We start from the raw sequence: 20,145 nt of genomic DNA, 5'->3' as shown, positions 1-20,145 counted from the left end.
TGTAGGCCCTCTATAAGTTGGGTAGGCTACTTATAAGTACAGTGTCAGCTGCCGAGAGATTATCCCTTGCCAGTCAACTCAATTATTCGGGTCTGTTAGAACCGGGAAAATATATTTTATATTTCGGTATTTGCATGGATTTATAAAATATTCGTATTTACGATTTTAAACATTTACTACCAAATGTAACACAATTATGATGTCATATCATGGCTCATATCCGTTGCAAAATAAAGGTAAATGCAATTCAAGGCTTAAAAGGTTGAAACATTCTTTTCAAATACCCGGAAACCGGTAATTTTAACGCTACAGTTGTTAATACCCAACTCTTTTGTTAGCGGCTGCATTTTGATGCGATCGTATCACGGCATATGTTAAATCAAGGAAGCGTGATCGCGGGTACGTACTTGTAATCAAAAATTGTTTCGCGTATTATAAACGCGTAAATATATTTTACGCTGTACCATTACCATTAATGGCTATCAAGTAAACAGCCACTGCTGTATTATATCCTTATTTTTATTTGAAATCTACTTATTAAGATCCCCAATGATTCTGACAATATTATCTCATCTACCGGAAAATAAAAAAGTGTTTGCCGCGATTTTGAAATTGGAATATCATATCTCGTAAAATAAAATAAACCGTTGTTTCTAATCGGCAAGAAAAAATTCAATGTGCACATGAAACTAACTTTTAGATATCAAATAACAACTGCATTTGATAGCAATAAATAAATTTAAATCGTAAATAAACCATACGTGCGTGTATAATGGATTTTGATATTTGGCACCAGACGCGCTTGTAGCTAATATTGGCGCGAATTTAGGGAAAATGGCGGTCGAATGTCTTTTCCCTTGATTGTCAGATCATCATTTGTGTATTGATAAGAAAGGAAATAGCGTCAAGGATGGCGTGAATTCCACGCCGAATCATAATTAGGTGGTATTTAATTTACATCTTGCTTTAATTCCTATTTTGTCATGAGATTATGACTGATGATTTATATACAGCCAGGTAAGTGAGTTTGAAAGTACATAAAAATGCTTATATTTAGTAAGTACACTAAAAAAATATAATTACAAACATAACAAAATCTTGGTGAATTTATACCTCATTCCTGACATATCTCAATTTAAAAACAAGAAACATTGAAAGGGGCATTCACCTTATTCCAAAACAAAAATAACCCATTGAAACACAAATAGTGTATCAATACAAGCTAATAATGTAAAATGTTTTGACAACAGTTTCATTTATACACTGTAAAATTTATGCCTCATTTTAAATGTTCTATTTGACTGTTGGCAAATGTGTGTGGCATTACTACCAATCAACATGATCATTAAAATTGTGGATTAAAAATGTTGAGTGTATAAAGGAAGCTTGGAAGTGCAAACTTATGTTAAATTATTTTCAAATGTTTTCCAGGATCATATAAAATGTTCATGGTTAATTTATATGTTGTGTTTCCATATAAACACACATTTCATTTTTCAGGAATGTTTAATAAGATGTATTTTTTATTTTTCTGAATGCATTATGAAGTAACATTGTATGAGATGAGTATAATTAAAATCCGATTAGAATTATTACTGAATAGTGTCAAGGAAAAATATTATTTCCCACTTTGAAATATGACATACATACAATACAACAATTAAACAGGTGCATGTAGAGATAAGCATTAAAATATTTATAGAGCAACAGGAAAACGACTATCATTGTTATCCCAAACAATACAGGACTAAATTGGCGTCAAATAGGCATCGTAAATGCGCGCATCACGCCGTTGACGGCACATCACACATGGTGCATATACACACTCCTAATTGTTGCCATGTGCGACACGCTAGCGCCGTTATCATCGGCTCACGGACCAAAAACCTCCATTCGACCAAGGGCGCCTCCTCTTTGTAAACAAATAACGTGTATTTTTAATTTTAACTATAATACACGAGGCAAAGGTCTCAAAATCATACAGTCCACTCACCATATGAAATCCTTGCAGTGCGAACAGAACGTCGGCTGCTTGAAGAACCTCGGCATGAACTTGTGGTCCTTCACCAGGTAAACATTCTTCTTCTTCAGGGCACCCTTGCGGCCTCGCAGCCGCATCGCCTCTCCCGCTTTCATCTCACCACCACCCTCATCACAATTATTCTCCTCGTCCGCCATGGCGAAGCGCGGTGGCTTAAACGCCGGTGGATTCGGAAATAATTATTATCTCACAAATTATTCGCAAGACTACGCGACCCGCACCGACAAACCACCGCTCTCAACCGAACGTCATCGCGATTTGTCAATGTACCCCGCTGTCAGTGTCAAAGCCTGCACGCAGTGTTGCAATCTTACTACTGAATCTACCCACGTTCATTTTCTGACGACTTTTTGAGTGAAAAATAAAATAATATTTAATCGCAGTATTTTAAATTATATTATACTTATGCCTATTATTGTTTTGTTTTAAAATTCATATATTAAAATAGTAGTTATGACTCTTTCACGTGTTTAGTACATAATTTCATAAAACAACTGTGAGTAATTTACTTAGCTTTGGGCAAAAATTTATAATCTGGTAGCTTTGCTTTCTCACATGATGTTCAAAACATTGTGTACTTAAGTGCAACTTAAAAAGTGCTTTTAATTATAAATAAAATTTTCTTCCCAGAACTTAATTAATTGACATTGTTTTCTCATCGGATGTAATTATAAGAACTTAAATCAGGAAGCAACATTATTTTCCACTAGTTTATTAATCTATAATATTGATAATACTTGGAACTTAGTACTGATATCAATAATTTGAACGTACCCTGTTTGCGTCGCCATTTTTGACAGCTGTTGACTGTTGGGCGAAAAGTCGTTATTTTTCAAGAGTTGAACGGTCGCAAAAACTTTGTTTTCGTATTTGATATTATTGGAAATGCGGATATTGTTGGAATTATAAATAGTTTGCATTATATTCGGAAATTAAGGCCGTTAGTGCTACAAAATGAGTTCAGCAAACTCAGATTCAGGCCCAAGCATCACTCTCTCGCTGGTGGCACAATTCGATGATTTGAACCGCTTGAATAATGTGCTAAACGATGGAGCGGCAGAAGAATGTGAGTACCTCTGTTGTTTTTATATAAATACCGATCCGAAGCTGTGAAATATATCGCATAAGCAATAGTCATTTTGCTAAAAATATCTGTGGGTAGATGACAGACCCGTCCGTTCTAGTGGCATACCCAAGCATTCCACTAAAGGCAAAAAAATCAATATGTATAAATTCAAATGTTTTATAACATACGAGATCAACTAATTGAGATATGTTGGATAAAATATAAAAACTATTATTGACAAACTTGCTTTTACAACATAATACAGTCACCACACATAGTTATACACTTATTACCCAACACCTTTCAAATCTCTCAACTGATATCCATTTGTGACCCTCTAGATCATCTACAAAACCACAATATCGCTCTGGTGTTGTAGCCATTTATATAGTAATCAGTGAAGTTTGTTTGAATATGCTAATCACAGGAGCTACTAAGCTGACTTTTTTTTCACTAATTGAAAGTTGCTTACAATACTCTTCCAATAGCCCATAGGCTATTTATAATCTCGAGAAATATTTATTCTGCATAACCTGTTTCATGGAGTTGAAGCCGCTAGCAGAAGCAAGCCTTACTATAATACCCTTATTTTATTATTATTAACACTTATTTTGAACAATTGCAATTATTAATACTATTTTGGTTATACAAAATGTTTATTATTTGCAGGTTTCCTGGCATTTTTAAAACAAATAGAATGGCTGCAAAGCCAGAGGGCGTCAGCTGAGGCAGAAGCAGCTCGGCTCCAAGCTGAGCTGGACGAGGCACATCGAACCATAACCAAGTCAGAGACAAAATTTGCTCATGTCAGGAAACTACTAGACAGTGAGAAGAGAGAGCGAAATATTATAATGAAGAAATATAATGAATTGGTGAGCAGATTTTTATATTAAAATTGAGCAAATATTACTAATAGAGACTTTCACTGCAAAATAAACAGTATAAAACTATGAGATCCTTACTTATATTTCCAGGGGATAGCTGAACTAGGCACAGCCTCTGTCTTATGCTATTAGAATTATAACTTTTACTTCAGCTTCCTAAAAGACTATTGATTTTACAAAATATTTGTACCATATTTCAGAAGGCACAACTAAATATCCACTTTCTTATTAGTATTGCTTAGTATTCTATTCAATTGAATGACTTATGACAATGAGTTATTTTGACCAATGTATTGTTGGGTTGTCAAGAATATAATATAATAAAACATTTGTCTATTTGAATAATAAAACTTTTGTCAGAGATATAAAATTACTGTTATGAAGCTAACAAATTGTAGGCTTCTGCCAAGTCTTTCTTTTACTTTCATTACTAATAATATAACAATAATTCACAGAGCAAACTGCTAGACATGGCTCGCGACCTGCTCTTTAATGATAACAGAGCCAAGCTGAATGATGAGACGCTACAGAAGCTGGCATTCTTAAATGGCACCGCTCAACAGGACCACAATGCCAAGCTCACTGGTGTGCCAGAACTCAATTCCACAGGTAAGTTATACCTTAATTTAGAGAATAGATTGGGTATATTTGAACTTTGATATTATTCCTCTTCTATGAGATTAGTTAGGTACAACTAAAATATCTTTCGACTATCGATACTGCATAGGCACTGATTTTGCTTTGAATGATATTGTAGCTAGTATAATTATGAGGCAATATAGAGCTTAACGTCAAAGTCTCAGGTTGACGAGCATAGTGGAATGTTATATGGTGTTTTGTAATTTTGTTTGAGTGATGCTACTACTTTTCGTATATAGTAGTGACCCTTATTATCGGGCGTCTGGCTTGCTCTCAATAATGGCCATATAAAATTACACATTAATTGTGTAACAAAATATTAACAATATTGTATCCTGCAGGTACGCTGCTGTCAGAGATGTCGTACTCCCGTTCAGAGGACGACTTGGACTTATCGCTGGCGTCGACGCGTCGCTCGTGGGTGCAGCGCGGCGCGTGGAACGCTCGCGAGAACGTGCCCGCGTCCAAGAAGCGACGCTCGTCAAACTCCTCTGCTACTAAGGTATACTAACACATTATGCTATTGTTGTGAGGAGACTGCAATTAACACTACTGGTCAGTTTCAAGAGCAAGAGCAAAAAACAATATAGTTTATTGTTTATTTAAAAAGGTACACTTAGAGCATACATGTTCTTAATTCTAGAAAACTGTATTCAATTAAATAATTGGCTGATATGCATACCACTTAAGGGGTAAACACAATATTTACAAGGTTATAAGTATAATAAAACCAACAAACAAAAATATAACTTATGTAAATAAAATCAGTATCATATATACAAATTATAATAATAGTTATGATGGATACAACTCGCATTGAGCTACCAGATTCGATTTGAAGTTCCAGCACTGGCTAGACAATACGCTCAAAATAAAAACAATTAAATTATTCTATTGACAGAAAACCTACAATATTTTTGTGTCTCATAGATACATACATGAATACCACACCTAGAAATAGACATTTATTATGATTTCTTACTTTTCACAATGTCCACATATTATTTTCGCCATTAACTTTATTAATCTTCATACATTTCCGTCGATTTAGGGTATTCTTGATTCACCCTTTCTTTAAGATATTCCTTATATTGCTAATATTTTGTGGATGGTACCAGACAGTGGAGCTGCAGGGTGGCAAGGTGCTGGCCACCGCCACCACGACGCTGACGCTGGAGCGCGCGCCCACCACGCATGACCTCAAGCCGCCACAGAACTTCGTGAGTACTATCACCATAATGTTTCAATCAGTCTTGCCAAGTTGAGTTATAAATTTTATACTGTTTAAGTTCTAGCACTATTGAAGTCAAAATTTGCAAATATACAAAACATTCTTTTCATTTGTGATAAACAGCTGTTAAAAATTAAGTTCATTCAATATTAGAATAAATAGATTTTCCATTGGTTTCAATTCTCAATGTTTCATTGGTTAAAAAAGATTTTTTTCCATCCCCTATTAAAGGATGTTGCATAGGTATAAAACTTATTTGACCTAAAATGTAACTTCCTGGTAGAAATGAAGTGAAGATATTTTATAACGCAACTATTCAAGGTGTAATGCACTCCGGACGAAACTTTGCGTATTTACTTGTTTAGATCATGCGATCCATGAAGCGGATGGGTTGTCACGCTCCTCGAGCTGCTCACGCAGTTCTCGCCGGCAGTGATCCGCTGCAACCCTTTCACGGATGGAAATGCATACGACTTCTCTCATGTGTCTCCCTCACTCCCGTCGGGCCGCTTCGATATATATTTCTTGCTTAATTGTTTGTAACCATAAATATATTATGTATGCTGATGTATGTTCTATGCTACCAATAAAGCACTTGAATATATATTACTTATGAGTATATGTAAATAAAGCTATATTTATGAACAACATAGAAGATATCTCTGCTTAGCTGTAGTTAAGATTTTCCCGCCATCTCGCCCACTACTACAAAACCCAGCGTTGAAGCTCGGCGAGTGTCAGGGAACACTGATTTGTCTTTACATCGCAATGAAATAGAAAGATAGGGAGGAGTTAAAGTTGCTTAGCTGTAGTAATATGATTTTAATATTTTGTTACAGCAACCCATATCGGAGAGCAGTGACGAGGGTCCGCCGCCACGTAAGTCGTCGGCGCGTATGTCGGGCAACATGCAGCCCACGGTCAAGCAGGAGCCTTGCACGCCGAGTGCACCGCCGCGCTCCGGTTAGTATTAGAATTATGGACAGTTTTGTATGATAGACAGGCTGTTGTATCTGTAGAATTACAGTTTATAACATTTCATACATGAAGACGCATCCCACTACTTTTAAGGGGGGGTGTCGCGGGGTAAGGAGACTAATCCAAACACATACCCCGACGCTATTCATCGTAATGTGCGTGTATACTTATGTTGCACACGCTCACTAAGTGATTAGGGAAGATTGTGAGGCGCGTCTTCTTGGATGATCTATACGTAATTAATAGAGGGGACTAAAGTTTATTATGAGTTATTGCACTGAGCTATTCACCCTGTCAAATGTTTGTTGTTATGCCAAATGTAATAATAATACTGGCAGATTGGTTTAAAATCTAATAGATATTACAGCCAGCCAGGTTTTAGCGTAGCAGAGACCTATCAACTAGGATACACACCATATTACTCCAATAGCAGTATGGTCTCTTTCAATGAATATACGGGAAATTTTAGCGGGGCCTTTTATTTCATTACCGTAGTAATGATCATATCATAGTAATCTATCTGTTTCCGTTTTGCGAACATCACAACATTATACTGAGTGGTCACCATGAGTCATAGTCGCGATCAGCCATTCTGTTTTTTTTTTTTTATTTGTAATTTGAGGTATGTACATTGTGTTTGTTTGTGTTGCGACTGTGACTAAAAAATCGTTTTTCTTTCTTCTTCTTCTTTCTTTTCTTTCAATGTCGTATTGTTGTAGACATAGAGTCTGCGTCGGACAGCCCTGCGGGTGTGGCGAGTGGTGTGAAGCGAGCGGCGTCGGTGATCTCGGCGGCGTACGGCTCGCCGCGGAACCGTCTGCGGCAGCACTGCTTCGTCGCCAAGAACTTCTACAAGCGCGAGACCTGCGGACCCTGTGGGAACACGTCAGTCGCACATTATTTACTGCTTTTTTTTTAATATTAAGCTGCATCTATTTTAAGCATCCATAGCTTATTTTGTAAGCTAATATTGTGCTGGGTCTAATATAGTAGACAATATAATGTAAGGAGTGGAAAAAAGTATGAAAAATTTATAAGTACTAAGTTTTAAAACAGTGCCAACTATACAGCATGATACGTTTTTAAAGTCATTTTAGTAATTCGTGGTTTCCGTTCCAGTATAAAGTTCGCGAAGTCTGGCCTGAAGTGCGAGAACTGTCGCGCGCAGACGCACCCCGAGTGCCGCGCGCTGCTGCCGCTGCCGTGCGTGCCGCCCGCGCCCGCGCGCCGGCACAACAACCAGGTGGGCCGGCAAACTCACTGCTACTGGCAATATACGATGACTCAGTCAATGTCAATGCAAAAACATTCATTAGAAGAGTGTTTTTTTTTTCAAAGTTATTTATATTTTATGAACATAAAAATGTATTCATTTTGATTTTTAATATATCACTTTTTGAAAAACTAGTCTACTTTCATAGCAGGCGAGATAAACTAGACAAATACCGTTATAAATATTAGCTCAAGCAAGCTTTGGATAGATCTAAACAGAAAACCGATAGGAGAACCCATGCCCTGCAACAAGACGGAAATAGCTGGCATAAAGATAGGCTACCTTTGCTCCAGGTGGGGTCTATAGCGGACTACGCGCCGAGCACTCCGCCCATGGTGCCGGCGCTGCTGGTGCACTGCGTCAACGAGGTGGAGAAGCGGGGCCTCAGCGAGAGGGGCATCTACCGCATCAGCGCCACTGAGAAGGAGGTCAAGAGGTTGAAGGTAATTTTTTATGACCATACTATAACAATCTATATAATGGTAATATGTTTCAATCTTCCTATGTCGTATATTAAATTATATAAGGTAAATGCATATCGTTTCTTTAAATATATACCTATTTTTCAGCATTTTGACAATCACTTATTATATCTAACGTGAATCCTTGACAATTGACAGTTGCGCAAGCGCAACCCAGTCTACAATCATTCAAATTTATCATTCCAGGAACGTTTCCTAAGCGGTTGCGGCTCGCCGTCACTAACCCATGAGGATATCCACGCGATATGCGGCTGCATCAAGGACTTCCTGCGCGGTCTACAGGAGCCGCTGGTGACTCACGCTCTGTGGTCGGACTTCATGGCGCTGGCGAGCGTGAGGGAACAGAGCGACGCAGCGGCCGCCGCGCTCCACGCAGTGTCGCAACTGCCGCAACCCAACAGGGACACACTCGCCTTCCTCGTGCTGCATTTACAGAAGTAATTGCATTATAATAATCAATGGCGGATTTAGTAGTAGCTGCTTCATTCATGGTCAAGTAAAGTTTTAGTCATTATTACACTAGACGAGTTCATCCTGTTGTAAATTCGTTTACAATTCGCCAGTTTTAACTTTATCTGACCATGCATGAAATAATCCGGCCTTAGGGCTAACGAGGCAACCGTCCAGGCCTTCGCGCTTGCAAAGGCACATCACTAATCACAGGATATTGGGTTTTCTGCAAGTAATGTTACCATAATCAGTTTCAACTCAAAATTTAGAATTGGACCATACAACTGCAACAAGCTCACCTCTTATAACATACAACATAACTGAAAAAATATTTCATACACCTTCTGCCTATCCCTAAAAGAAAAAGACGGGGTGATTGTAAGATCTTAAAACTTTTTTTACATAGATTTTTTTTTAACCTTTCAGAGTAGCCGAAAGCCCCGAGTGTGACATGCCCATTCTAAACGTGGCTAAAGTGTTTGGCCCAACAATAATAAGCTTTGGCATTATGGATCAAACGCCAGAGATGTACGCAGCCACTACACAGATGATTCAAGTACGTTAATCATGTACTAGTTTATGAACATATCACGGTTATCCCGCTCGAAGGACCAAAATACATTATTCCAAAGGTTTAATGATATTCATGTAAAGTATGTACTATTTTTTATAGTATTCCCAAAGAATCACATAAAACCTACAATATACAAATAAAAAGAATCTAATGACTTCGTAATATTTTTTTCAATTCCATTGTGGTATTAAGGCCGTATTCACAAACGTTACTTGATAGTTTATAGCAATAGTGAGATAATAAATCTGTTTCTCAGTGCTTTCGGTAGACAACCTATGCTGTGTAGTCATAAGGATACTGTGATTGAGATAAAACTTGGCTGACAGATAAACAAAGCCAAAAAAAAAACTATGAATTAGCCGAGATTATGTGTTTGCACTGTGCTTACCCATAGTATTGTTTGAGAAAACAGACTACGCGCAGCCATAATACGGCCTGCGTCACAACGATACGGTGTTAATGGTTAGCTTGTTAGTTCGCTACGACTATGCGCCATAATCGTGGATGTTTCATCCTCTACCAGTGACCGAGAGCAAAGGTTTACCGTTGGGGTTACTCTTGGGTAACTACTGGGTTACTAGTGGGTTGACCTCAGGTTACTCAATTTTCAAGGGTTGCGAGCGCCTATATCGCTCACTCAAAAGTCCTATCTGTTTGTATAAGCCGGCTCTTGCCAGGCTGACAAACGTAGGATAAAAAAAAACAGGTCTATAGCGATGTATCTATTTAAAAAGAAAAGGTGATCATAAAGCCAGCTAAAATACATTATTTTCTGATAGGTGTGAAATTTAAAAACTTTCCCCTTTATTCATAGATGTTATCTATCTAAGGACCTATACCTAGAATAGCCCATACTCATTGTGTTTGTTTCTACCAGGCGATGCAGCTGCTGCTCCAATTACCGAGCGACTATTGGTCGCAGTGGGCGTGTCCCAACGCGGAGCTCGGCTCCCCGCACGGCGGCACTATGACCAAGTCCAGGGGATTCTTCTTTTCACCAGCGGACACTGGGTAAGTTATTCTGTTGATCAATATTATACTGAAAAAAATCTGACCTGTCCTTAACCTACTTTGATGTGACAAGCTTGGTGGTTAGCCTCTCTGGGGGATCCAATTTTGAGAAATACGTAGTTTTTTTTTGCTGGTGGTATATTTTAAATAGGGCCGGATATCGACCACCCTACACAAGGTGTCAAAACTCGCACCAGGGGCTCACGTAAGGATCGCGTTTCGGGATCAGCCTGTGTATATCCGGTTCCAACAGGCCGGCATATAGAGTTGGGTAGGACATGACATAAAAAAGAGTTTGTAAGAGTAGCCTCTTTTTAGCATTGAGCTGGTACAGCGTCCTACTTCAAATGAGGCGAGGCGTAGTGAGGCTCGGCGTTTCAATGCGTATCTTACAGTATTTTGTAATGTTAACCCTCAAAATATTTCCCTCTCGCTCGCGACTCGAAACGCAGTAATGTAATGTCCATTGTAAAATAACGTCCTATTGTAATTTGTAGCATGCGGTTCTCTACCTCACTGTTCTCGTCCTACAGCTTACCAGAGACGGAGAATAAGTAACGCGACTGCCGCGACATAAAATTTGAAGTAGTACAACATATAATTTTGAGCCACTCTTACATTTTGACGTCATGTCCCGGACAAATGTACCGCTTGTATGTCCTACTCAACATTACCGGCATAATTGTGTCGACTGCCGAGGGGTAATCATGTCTCGTCAGTCGATATTCTGTTTAAACCTACTCCACTTACATTAGGTGCAGTGTTTTCACTGCCCTTCACGTAAAAAAAGATATATAATAATACATGAAATGGATTTCATTCCACCATGAGCAGGGTCTGCTATTCCAAGACAAGTTTAATTAAAAATTATTTGTTTATTACAGTGTTACGCGGAAGAAGAAACACTACTTCCAGTATCAGAAATAGTTAATTTAGTTTGTTTCGCACTCATCATTTATGTTAACCAGTTTTTGTACATTGTTAGTTATTTAATTATTTATCTTTAAGCATGGAAATAGTCATGTTTCCCAATATTTTTGACTAACCTGTGTTATTATTTAATATATTATCCATATTAGTGGTTAGGAAATCGTACTATCCGAAATAAATAATAATAAAATAAAAATCTATTATAATCTTTTCGTTGTTGGGTCAGGGCCGCATTTAGCGATAACTTTTGGGGTCTTGACCCCCCGTAAAATTTTAAGCGCGAAAATTATAAAAATTCGAACTAAAATTTTTGCGAGTGTAATATTTAATTTGTACGAGTTAGTAAGTCACAAAGATAGAGTTATAGTTTGTTAAATAAATTTTCGTAAATCATTAATAATTGTCTTGTTTTAAGTTTGTAGCTATGATTTTTTTGTTCAGTATTTGCGTTTATTCGCATATTTATAATATCAGTCTTTAAAAAAAGTTACACAATATACTAAATATTTAATTGAAAACTTGTAAAATACATCACAAATTGAAAATATTAAGTAAATTAATTAGTTTTTTTAGTCATCTTGCTAGTTCTTTACCTCACATTTTCATCTCAACAAAATGCACTTTACATCCTGAAATAGTTGATACATTGTTTTTTGGTCGTAACATATTGTACTTAATTACTTTATGACATACTTAATGTTAGTTGTAAGTTGTTTTTTTTTTTTCTTACTTTACATGTTTGTCTTTTGGGTTTAATTTTTTGGTGATAATTATTTAACAGTAGGCAATTGCCTACTGGTCAATGCTGGTATATGCCTTTGTATTTCCCATGATATGATGGCGACAATTTACCATAATGAAAATCAGGCTGCTAGTGCCTTCGTTGATAACAAAAAATAAGTAGTTATATATTTTGTAGAAAAATATTTAATATAATCATCAACTCAAAAGATAAATCGTTTTTTTTTTAGTTAAATATTTAGTTTAGTTATTATATTAGTATATGTTTCCGTTATAGTGACGTCACACCACCGCCTACGATGACTGTCTGTCTGTACAAAGGCATCTATTTGTTTTTTTTTTTCTTATAAGACATTAACATATATGTAGATTTTACAGTTAGAGAATGAAGTAATATTCAATGGAGTAGAAGTTATAGATATTTGATCATCCTACTTTGCGTTGAATTTTGAAACATCCTATATAAGTACAGTTAGTTTGTATTCCCATGTAAATGCTTTAAAATAACCAGTAATATAATAAATAGCGCCTCTCATTTATTCCTTAGTTTAAAGTTGTATATTATCCTTAATAAGTTGTATTATTATATCGATAACTGACAATGTTTCTGTATTTTTTTTTGTCGAACAAAAATTAAGATGTAACTTCTATGATATACGACCACATTCCCCATCGTCTTTATGATATTCATAGAAAAAGTATAGAAAAAATCCTTTAATAAATAGGATCTCTAAACAATAATTACTTGAAATATAAATGAGAAAAACACAACTATTCAATCTCTTAAATTAACTTATCCAGTGTTAATCTATAGGTCTTGTTTACTATATAAACACGCAGCTAGTATTTAACTGTGGTCCTTGTCTAAAAAAAATATATATATTTGGCTCAAAAGGCGTATATAAACTACCGTGTAATATATTTCATTAGCTTATCAGTTATTATTTTTCTATTCATCTCTTCTATATATATTTTGTAAATTGTATTATATGCCATTACAAAGTATAATATATTCATAGACTACTTCATAATTATAGTTTTTGTGTTATCGTTAGAATAAACGTATACGCTCGCTTTTATAAGAATGTGTCTAGATTAGCGAGCGCATTATTTTAAGCGACAAGACGCTTACATTATCCCTTTGTGTATCTGCATCACGCTATTACTGTTTCGAAATTGTAGGACATTGTAGGTAGCTAGTAAAGTCTCACCCTCTTATTCATAGATGTTATTTCTCTGAAGACTGATCATTGCTGTGATAACAAATGTTTCTCAGTGCTGACGGCATGGCAGCCTTCGCAGTGCGTACACCTATGTGTACGGCCCTATGGGCGTTGTGATTGGCTAATATTGAGATACAACTTGAATCCAGTTAGCTGTCAGATAAACAAAGCTGAACAAACAGCAAGCTGTCAGATAAACAAAGCTGAACAAACAGCAAGCTGTCAGATAAACAAAGCTGAGAAACAGACTTGATATCACAGCAATGCTCCGTCCTTAGATAATTAACGTCTATGAATAAGGGTGTCTGAATATAAAGCACAATGCTATGCAGTACTAAATGAAATAAAAGTCGTGGATCACATTGTTACTGCTTATGGATGGGTTTAAAAGCTTATTAAGCATACCACCTGTTCGTCTGATGATTTCATTGTATAAAAATAGGGTTTATTATTCCTTGCACTCGCCAATCTTGACACAGTCTTAGCTTTTAATATCTAATAAAATATGTAATGCTCTCGGGTGTAGTTAGTATTTCTTAACAGGAACACTAAGTTTCTGCAAATTAAATGTATTCCACATCACATTCAACCTAGTCATTGACTAGTATTAAGTTTACTCTTTATTTGCAGATTTAGAAATAATCGGGGATTATGCGATTGAAGCATTATATACTTTGTTAGGAGTGTGAGTTATTATTTAAAATGTTAAAAATGTATTTTTGTTTGGGCGTCATGACCCCCCATTATTTGCTAGAATCCGCACCTGTTCCTTCGCCTATAAAATTGGTAACATTTGACTGTAAAAATACAAATAAAATCTTTCAGACTAAGTTGTGTTTTATTTCAAATCGATTTTCTGGACTACTTAGCAGGTTGATCATTTTTAATAGGCTGGTAAAATATGAGTGGGTGTTGAGAAGCGCAAAATCTTTCGTTGGCCGGCATTATATATGGGCAACAGTACTTACTTTCAGATTTCTCGTCTTGATTATAGCCGATTATCCCTTGTTTGGTCGAGCTGTCAAACATAGACATGCCAGTCGAAGGGCTGCCGGCAGGCGCCAGTGAAAATTCATTATAAATTAAAAAAATATTTTTTTTTTTATATAATACACTTTTCTATTGTGTTGATCGTTAAATTAATGAAATAAAAACAAGACATTTATTTCACAAAGTCTTTATTAAATCATAAATAATAAAAGAAATTGAGCAAAACCATAAAGCGAAAAAATTCTACGAAAATGACATTCTTATTATGGCTCTTGTACACTGGAGCATTTTTACACTGGGACATATATTTCGGATTAAATTATAAATAAATAAAACAGTCCTGACACAATGTGTTGTATCAGGAACTACGAGGAACTCTGGCACAAAACCTAAACCCAAATATAGTTATAGCCCACAAACTTTTCAGCAGGATACTTATCCTCGATTTCTTTTCAAAGTTGACAACCACGGCTGTCAAATAGGAACTTATTTTCAGTATTAAAATATAATTCAAACCATAAAAGAAACTAATCCGCGCCAGAATTTAAATTAAATTTGTAATATAACATGCGTCTGATTTTTTAAGCCCCAGATAATTTTGATCCAAATAATAACTGACACTTTTCCTACAAGAAACTGTTAAAATCACAAAGTTAGTCCGCGGCGATAAAAATTATCCGTCGAATAAAAAATCAGACATTCAAAAACACACTAGATAAAACTTAAAACATACAATGACACACGTATTCTATAAAATATCCATATAAATATATCGCCTACGTATGGTAACTCGTGATAAAACTACTTTAGTGCCATCACAAAACTTACTGGCTATCAAAAATCTTTGGTTAACATGTGACGTAATCTGTATGGGCTCGCCATACATAAAAATGATTGCCGCGTTAGCAAGTTGGCGTGGCGCATCGATTTTATCTAAAAATCAATTTTTACATTCAGTGCGTCTAGAGACCCGATCGACGGCTAACGCGTACTCATTATCATTTATCACATAAGTTTAGCAAATAGCAAAAGGTGTCTATTATCAAAAACAATCTATCATTGCTATCAATAAGAGATGTCCCGTACATAATCATTGCGTGCGGGTATTCGCTTCATTAAAACGATTCCAAGATTATCATAACGTATTCTGAACTTGAGAACATTATCGATTTTAGGGGTTTTATCGATTACACTCTTAAAAGATTAATAGGTATTTCCTGACTGTGATGAGTTTAATATTATTTTATTTTAAAGAGGTCCAACTTCAAGGTGGCTATTTTTATACCAAAGCCTGATTTCGCTCCGATTACATATCGATTAGAAAAATTATAATAAATCGATTTCGCACTCAAGTTCTATTCGTGAAGACTAGTTTTTAAAATTGCGCTAGACATCAATTTGTGATAAAAGCAGAAAACAGCTTTTCGAAAAACATCCTCGAATCGATAATATCTGAATGCTCCCTAAACATATTATTAACAGTGGAGGTATCCACATAATATTATTTATATGAGATCCAATTTACTTTTATGTCATTAATTCTTTTATTCGATGAATTTGGAGATAAATTTAACACAGTATTTAAATAGTAAATTTTTAAGGTAATGTATCACCATTCGAATAGATAGGGTCTAGGCTCACTGTACAAAATGAAGGAATTTTCTAAATTTCCCAATTTTTAGGGATATCTGTCATAATACCTAAAAAGCAGTACGAGACATTTGACTGAAAATATTCGAATCGAATGAAACTAAATTTAAATAATTATTAAATCCACCACAAATGTTTGACTGCCAAAAGCTTTGTTTTTCATAGTTTTTTAACTATAAAGGGAAAAAATCGATTCATTGCCTAAAAAATCCACTATCTACCTTAAACTAATTTGGTATATTCAGCATGTTTTTACACAATTCGCGAACTCTTACAATAAATTAAATAAGTCTAAAAGCACGTGTTCTATGTAAATGCACTGACCCTGATGACATGATATAGTATTTTATAAATAATAATATATTATGCTCTTTTAACAATAATGGTCGACCGCAAATTATTATTATTATTATATTAAATTGTGACCTTGATTTGAAATTATCAACACCACCTAGAAAACATTTAAGAAAGCGTTCGGTATTTTACTGATACTTTAACAACCACCGCGGTCGATATGGTCATCTCTCTCAAACAAACTTCTGACAAAATGGCTATATACAAATTATCTCTACATCTATATAAAAATAGTATGAGAAAAATATAGCAAAAATGAATTTTATTTCGTGATTCAATGAAAAAATGTTGATTTATGATCAACAACTGGCGATACCTTTATAAATATCAAAAGATTTTGTCTTAAATCAGTAGACAATAAAAATCTTCTCTAAGAAACTTTTGTTTACAATTTACGATCGACTTACAAATGGCAAGATTAATAACTCACACTAAAACGCTTAAATGCGCATAATTATAGCATCTTCAGGCAAACCATAACTTCACATTTCGACTTTTTATTAACATAGTAAAAATATCGACATATTTTGTCATCACTATTCGATAACTGTAAATTAAGGTATTTTTTATCGATATAAAAAACTGACGTAGTTAACTGTTAGGTATTTTCACAATACTGTAATCTGTTCGCATTTAAAACACATGTAACAATGGTAAGTTCTAGTACAAAATTATTTATGTTATAATGTATGGTACGACATCAAGTTATGGCCGTCTGTATTTACACAAATAGCATCGACAATTGATTATAATCGATAAAAACAATTATCGATACTTGAATCGACAATCGATATACAATTATTGATAATTAAAATCAATATAATAGCTACATATTACGCAGTATATATTATATTTCTCACTTCATTATTATGCTACGTTCTATACTATGACGATTTACAAATATACAAGAATGTTTTCGTTCACATATTTATACAAAATTTCACTGTAATTTTACTGGTCTTTTGAATTTCAGTATTACCAAATTCGATCAAAAACTATTATCAATATTTTTTCTGATACGTATGAGATTTTTTTTAAGTAGGAGACCAATATACTTATTTGAGATTCCGATTATGCTTATTCCTACTTAAATCGATAAAACTTAGAATTGAATCTACAACATCCATACAATAACATTGTTCAAAAGCAAAATTGTGCTAACTTCACAGCTTAGTTTATTGACCGAATTTGGCTATAAATTATAAAATCAAGTCTCAATCACATTTGGAATGTTATTTGCAATACTTTTGTTACAATGTTTTTAATCCACACTCGACCTGCTGAGAAAACTTAGTGTTGTTTTAAATATTTAATAAAATGCTATTGCATGATATTCTGCAATAATTTATGGAGTATAAGAAACATATTTTTTACAGAAAAAAAAATATTTCGGCTTAACCTTGGCTAAACCAACATATCCTGATCTTTATATGAAATGTTTGAACTTATTTTTTAACTTGAATAATAACTACCAAATTCTCTCAGCATTAATCAAGTGCATATTTACTGATGTTCCAACTCTCTGGTGCTATTGCGAAGTATTTTGGGCAGGTCGCCGCTCCCATACCGTATGCCGTAAGGTCGAAGATGGTATATCAAGTAGTCCAGCACGTACATCTGTTCGGGGTTCACGTAGTGGAAAGACACCGCGTGGTCTGAACAGCAGTCGAGACCCTGAGAATTATGATTTTTTTGTAGACGGTACTTAAAGATTGCGTAAATGCTGTTATTGTAGCAGAAAACTCAGACAAGGGATTTTTAGTCTTAGGCGTAAGAATACGGATAACTGTGGATAGAGCTAGTTACGGCACATTTCAATAAACGATTCTGATCTTAATCGTCGATCCGATACCGAAAAACTTCAATACTGATTGGCCCATTTGTCCACGCGATAGATTGGTAAAAGCGAATGGAATAATTTATTGAAAACGGTAGTAAATCGTTAGAAAGAATTTTATCAACAAGTTATCAATGGAATAATAGCATTTTTTTATTTAATAATAATTATACGCTACAAACATTTTAAAAGGTATGGATTGGCTTAAATCTTTACTTATTTAAGTATCCAGACTAAATAGAACACCCTGTATCTACCAATATTTTACAACGTCTTTATCTAACACCCTGTATAATTTTAGACGTTTTAAAAATCCTTACCTCGTCACTAGGATAGTAGATGTAGCTCCAATACCAGAATCCCTTGTCCTTGTTCGGGAACAGATGATCCTGCGGTACGAACGGGAAGAAACGGCCGCGGTGCATCGAGTCGCGCGAATCCATCGCCTTCACACCGATGTTGGCTAGACATTTGCCTGGAAAATATATTTAATGGGTGTCTTTTAATAACATAATATTAATATATTAAAAAGGTTTTTTTTTTTAATAAAACATAGGTTAATGTAGGAGAAGGGCTAAGCTTTAATATTAATTATTAAAAAAAAATACATTCGACTAATCTTGAAAAAAAGGAACATAAATGCATAATATTAATTTTAAAACTAGCTATTAAGGGCGTATTTCACCACTTACAAGTAAATGCTACCCGTGATTTAACGTATATGCAGAATGTTAAAATTTCAACCAGGGCAAAGCAAAATCCTGATAATTTAACACGACTATATACACAAATATACTCATTTAATACTCAGCTGTCCGTGTCTATCGCCCCTAGCGAGGCCCATAAATCAGTTATTTAAATTCATTCGCTAATCTCTAGTTGTTGGCATGTGTGTAGTTACCCATCTCCGCGTCCTCGGCGCCGTGGTCGCTGGCCTTGCAGAGCGTGGGCGCGGGCAGCGCCGCCGTCACGAACCGCTCCAGCGCCGCGCGGCTCAGCACGTACCCCGCGCCGCCGCTCATGTAGCCCTGCGCCGCGCGACACACATACACACCACGCACAACATCGCCTGCTCGACTGTGATTGGTCGAGAGACCGACACGTGACTCACGCGTGGGTCTCTCGACCAATCATAGTCAAACGGCTTGGTCTTACATGTAGTATATTTGTATACACATCCTAAGCGGATACAGAAGGAAATAACTTGCTATACTTGGTCTAGGTTTGTCAATTAAAACTTTAAATCTTAGACGTATATAAAACCTCGGTGCTAAGGAAGAGTAATTGTATTACAGTACGACTGCTATGCTAACGTCTCGGATTTGATTCCCAGATAGGGCAAAGTGATATTAGACGTCCCTAGTCAGTATCAACCAGGAGTCTGCAATTTGTGCCTGATATGGCAACAAACTAACCCCTATCACAAAACAGGACGGAATACAGACGGTGAAAAATGGGTGCACAAGTTGTTCTTCAACCGACCCCTTCGAAGATTAAAGTCGTGAGTGTGTATGTACATATAAAAAATCTTACAATAATTTTTATTCTTGTCTACTATGAAACAAAAACTGCACCTTATGTTCAAGAGTTCTAGAATCAAAATCGACAGTCAATGAATATGTCATCTCACCTGCTGAGTGAAAGGTTTGAACCTGCACCCAAAGTATATGGGGTCGTCGCTGTTGTAGTCAGCCAACATGTACCGCAAGTTCTCCACCACCACGTACCTGCCGGCCAAGTTAACAAATACAATAATGTATGGACAGTGTTAGAGATCGGTAAATTTCGTAA

At 35.7% G+C, this 20,145-nt stretch overlaps 2 protein-coding genes across 2 annotated transcripts; one reads left to right on the top strand and one right to left on the bottom strand.

Moving 5' to 3' along the window:
- Positions 1-2,811: 2,811 nt before the first annotated feature.
- LOC119189347 (rac GTPase-activating protein 1-like) lies at positions 2,812-11,803 on the top strand. The gene is made up of 13 exons (XM_037438640.1): positions 2,812-3,107; positions 3,777-3,979; positions 4,447-4,600; positions 4,972-5,132; positions 5,749-5,850; positions 6,701-6,824; positions 7,559-7,724; positions 7,959-8,082; positions 8,406-8,555; positions 8,781-9,031; positions 9,471-9,600; positions 10,496-10,629; positions 11,514-11,803. The coding sequence occupies exons 1-13, from the start codon at positions 2,996-2,998 to the stop codon at positions 11,554-11,556; spliced, it is 1,854 nt and encodes a 617-aa protein (XP_037294537.1). The 5' UTR covers positions 2,812-2,995; the 3' UTR covers positions 11,557-11,803.
- Positions 11,804-14,684: 2,881 nt separating this feature from the next.
- LOC119189330 (glycoprotein-N-acetylgalactosamine 3-beta-galactosyltransferase 1-like) lies at positions 14,685-20,081 on the bottom strand (the record flags this gene model as incomplete). Its single annotated transcript, XM_037438592.1, is given in 4 exon segments — positions 14,685-18,191; positions 18,675-18,829; positions 19,256-19,382; positions 19,985-20,081. Coding segments are annotated over 4 exon segments (550 nt in total), but the record flags the coding sequence as incomplete, so codon positions are not given.
- Positions 20,082-20,145: the final 64 nt, after the last annotated feature.

This window comes from Manduca sexta, chromosome 14, assembly GCF_014839805.1.
Source record: "Manduca sexta isolate Smith_Timp_Sample1 chromosome 14, JHU_Msex_v1.0, whole genome shotgun sequence".
NCBI classification, from domain to species: Eukaryota; Metazoa; Arthropoda; class Insecta; order Lepidoptera; family Sphingidae; genus Manduca; species Manduca sexta.
The sequence above is the reverse complement of the archived record's forward strand: the minus strand, read 5'-3'. Positions and strand labels throughout refer to the sequence as shown.

Excerpts from the sequence above, each read along its gene's own strand:
- LOC119189347 (XM_037438640.1), top strand. The coding sequence starts at position 2,996 with ATGAGTTCAGCAAACTCAGATTCAGGCCCAAGCATCACTCTCTCGCTG. Across the intron at positions 4,601-4,971 it reads GCCAGAACTCAATTCCACAG|GTACGCTGCTGTCAGAGATG; the intron begins GTAAGTTATACC and ends TGTATCCTGCAG. Across the intron at positions 6,825-7,558 it reads GAGTGCACCGCCGCGCTCCG|ACATAGAGTCTGCGTCGGAC; the intron begins GTTAGTATTAGA and ends GTATTGTTGTAG.